Genomic DNA, 3,747 nt, shown 5'->3' with positions numbered 1-3,747 from the left:
AGCGCACAGGAATACATAGGCTACTTGCATTTTGTTTCAGAGTGAACTGCAGATTACTGAGCTGGCAATAGTTACATTGGTGCTTTGATTAGTCCCATCATCAGACCCATTTATCCTGTTATAGTCTGAAATAGTATTGCACTAGCTTAAAACAATATGCCATAGCATCAAAGTGTCATATTATGTTCGTTCGAATGGTTGGTCGCCAGGTTACGTCGTGGGCACGTTGTTGTGTTGGGTACCGTTAACGCCCACTTTAGGTAGCTATTGCTCATTTTGCGGAGAGGCAGTCCCATTCATAGGGCTGGTAGGCGGGCAGGCAAAGCGCAGGAGCGGTCACACACCATCGCCCACGTAGTGTGTGAGACAAATGATGGTCCCTCACTGAAAATTCCAGGCCAGGCTAAACTGCGTTATCATCAGCCGTTTCGCCATCGGACATACCCGCAACTAAAAGCGAAACCTCCTCTCAGGAATGGAATTTGAATGTCTTAATTAAATACAGGTCCTCTCCTGCGCTGACTGCCTGCCGCGGATAGACTGACTTCCTCGTCGCCTGGCTCCTCATCGTTGCCGCAGACAAGCCACTCCACTCGGCTCGTTTAATCCAGGCGGTCCGCCGACCACTGTCTTTGGCATCTGGACACATCAGAGCTGGTCTATCGTTGTTGAATTTAACGTGCCTGTGTGTGCTTGCGTTGCCTGTATAATGCCGACACATTTGCGTTTCCGGAGAAGGTCATTCCTTGGGCTTTTATTCCTTTTTTCACTGTCCACCTCCGCCTTGTATTTCATCTACTCCGCGCCCGGAATCGGTAAGTGAAAACATATTGAAGATTGTATTTGAAATAATTAGACGTTATGGTAAGGTGATTTTGCTTGCATGGGCTGTTAGGTCATGTGTGACAGCTCGGCTTGGGAGTGTGGACAGGCGAAATGGCCATGCTCCTCTGCTGAGCCTGGATCTCTCCCAATCGATGATGAGACTCAGCTGGATGCTGGAACTCGATCCTATAATATCCATGTACCTGACCATGATAATAATAGTGCTACTGATGAGCATCATGGCTGCTATTCATGCTGATGTTAGCAGGCCTAACAACTATGATTATCATGTGTATAGTAGTGACTGGGGCCACAGGCAAAAGATGGCTTTTGGCTTTGATTTTGGGTTTATTGTTGGCATCCATAGAATAGCCAAAGTTTAATCATGTGTAGCCTACTTTGCCTTTCTCATTCTGACTGACTGTTTTTGGCGGAGCAAAGGTCACGTTGTGAGTCATGGATTCATAGGCCTAAATTACATTTGTGAAGTTAATCTTAACATAGCACTGATAAACCAATACATTCTTACATAATTTGCTGTCTGTAAGTCACATGCAATTGTGTAATATTGAATGTTCTGAATTTCTGCTATCATTATTATATTCATGTGTCACATCATCCCGCCCTTCTGTTTTATTCTATCACTCTTTGTCGCTTTCAGTGAATGAATGTGTGGACACGTGTGTAACCTCAGTCTATCTATTTTTTTTCTTGACACCTGCTAGCTGAGGCCATTGTCAACTCATCCTGTCAGCTTCGATACATAGATTCACATGCATGCTATTTTTCCTGTTTTAGTAGGCTACTATTTTATGGGCCAGTATCACCCATTTGATGTCCAAACATTTGTATAGTGGACTGTTCTTATATAGTGCTTTTCTTGTCTCAATGACAGCTTTCACATAGTACAGGAACCATTCACACACATTCATACACTGGCCAAGGCTGGCGTACAAGGACATCAGATAAACACTCACACACATTTACACTCCAATGGACAAGGACACTTCGATTTGCCAGTGATCGAACCACCAACCTTCCGATTGGCAGACAACCACTCGTCCTGAGCCTCCGTTGTCACTTTATTGTAGCTCAACCTTCTCAGCTAATGTTAACACATAATGGATTGTAATGGGAGAGATAGACAGACAAGCAGCAACGGGCCACAAGTTGGAGCCGAACCCGGGCCCGCTGCGTTGAGGAGTAAACCTCTATATGTGGACGCCCGCTTTACCAACTGAGCTATCTGGCCACCCAAAACTTTTATAATTGTTAACACTCATGAATCTGCAAGTGAGCAGCAACTACATGGTTGCCTATACAGTATACTTCTTTTTGGGGAAAAGTTCACGAGGAAATATTTGACAAAGTGCAGTTGGAATTTTGGAACTTGCCTTATTGCTTAAGCCCCAGTTAGTTGGATATCCTGTTGTGCTTGCTGAACAGGCATGCTTAGCAAGGTTGGACTTCTTTGAAACATTGTGTACTGAAGTTATTTGAGCCCTAATACAATGACCCAGGGCTGGGATTGTTAGCAAATAGCGTGACTTAAATACAGGTTCTTAAACGATACTTCTTTCAATACCAATTTTATAAATCAAAACAAAATTACAACATTACAACACAATTGTTTTGCAGCTCATGCTACAGGAGTCCCTTCTCTGTGTGTAATGTAGAGTTTTTTCTGCCTACCTCTGCGGGGTGTAACTTTAGACAGCCAATCATGAGCATTATTATATCTTGGTAGCAACATGCTGCATGCTTATTGGCTCCCTGTCGCTGATGAGATTTATTTGAAAATTGGTTATTGAGTGACAAGGCAGTTTTCAATACTCTATACTTTAGAGGCAATTTAGTCGGTGCCTAAAAAGTATTGAATTCGGTACCCAGCCTTAGATAGACCAATGTTAGAGTTTACACAAGAAAGTCAAAAAAAACATTTTCATTTCCAACTGAACACATTTACAATCAATAAGTAATGACTTTTCACTGCCAAACATGAAAGCCAGTCATTATTGGAGTAGAAAGTGACTGTATGAGTGAAATAGTGTTTATATCATGTGTAGCCTTTCTAATACATCAAAGAGAGACCTGGTCCTACTTACACATCGAAATGGGTATTGATCCATTCACGCTTTTTACCTGCTGTGGACAACTTGATCAATAGCTGAATCAATTCTCATGTGGAGGACACTTTACTGACTGGAGTAGCCTGTGTAAATCCCAATAACATCTACAACATAATCTAAATGTGAAACAAATAAACAGATAAATTGTTGAGCAACCATGGGGAAAAATAATCCTTCAATCATTTGTTCACTTTTTCCAGCTCAAGTATTGATGGTGTCTGGTAACTGTCTGAGAGCTGCTTTTGGCCGTATCTAACCTCCTGGGTGTTGACTGTTGTAGGGCTGTAATGGCCACGTGGTGTAATGGGGGTTTGTTCAGAAACCGGACAAGGACCAGCAGCAACAGGCCATTAATTATAGATGGTAACCAGGAGCAAGGCAGCCTAAGCTGCTGTTACTAGAAGCTACAGTTTAGTCTTTTACACTTAGGGTGCCTGGTGGAGCTCTAGCAGCAGGAATACACTAACGCAATACTTTTTTTATTTTTAGGGTTCAAACCACAAAGCGGTAGAACACTTCTATGTTTGTTGTTATTATTATTATTATTATTATTATTATTATTATTATTTGTTATCTGCTGCGCCGGCTCAAATTCCTGTGAGCTGAAATGAGCTAGAAACATGAAACTTGGGGGAATAACTGGAAATGGTGTGCATGTGCTTCCATGGAAATATGAACCCAATCGGGGGTGCTTTAAATGCACAATAACTAGACGTGGAATGACTCAAATCAAGATTTGAGCTTGGAATCGCAGCTTGCGGCTTTATTAGCAATTGTTTTTGTGTTGGTCATC

The 3,747-nt window shown here is 42.2% G+C and overlaps 1 protein-coding gene across 2 annotated transcripts in view; it reads left to right on the top strand.

The window, feature by feature from the left end:
• The first annotated feature begins 272 nt into the window (after positions 1–272).
• b4galt5 (UDP-Gal:betaGlcNAc beta 1,4- galactosyltransferase, polypeptide 5) overlaps positions 273–3,747 on the top strand; it is a 27,579-nt gene continuing 24,104 nt past the window's right edge. The window contains exon 1 of one of the 2 annotated variants that reach the window (XM_032520933.1): positions 273–815. In XM_032520933.1, the coding sequence (XP_032376824.1) occupies positions 710–815 (106 nt within the window). In that variant the 5' untranslated portion in view covers positions 273–709. The remainder of the gene's footprint in view (positions 816–3,747) is intronic. The other variant, XM_032520932.1, reaches the window with a different exon arrangement.

Source organism: Etheostoma spectabile, chromosome 7, assembly GCF_008692095.1.
Source record: "Etheostoma spectabile isolate EspeVRDwgs_2016 chromosome 7, UIUC_Espe_1.0, whole genome shotgun sequence".
NCBI classification, from domain to species: domain Eukaryota; kingdom Metazoa; phylum Chordata; class Actinopteri; order Perciformes; family Percidae; genus Etheostoma; species Etheostoma spectabile.
The sequence above is the reverse complement of the archived record's forward strand: the minus strand, read 5'-3'. Positions and strand labels throughout refer to the sequence as shown.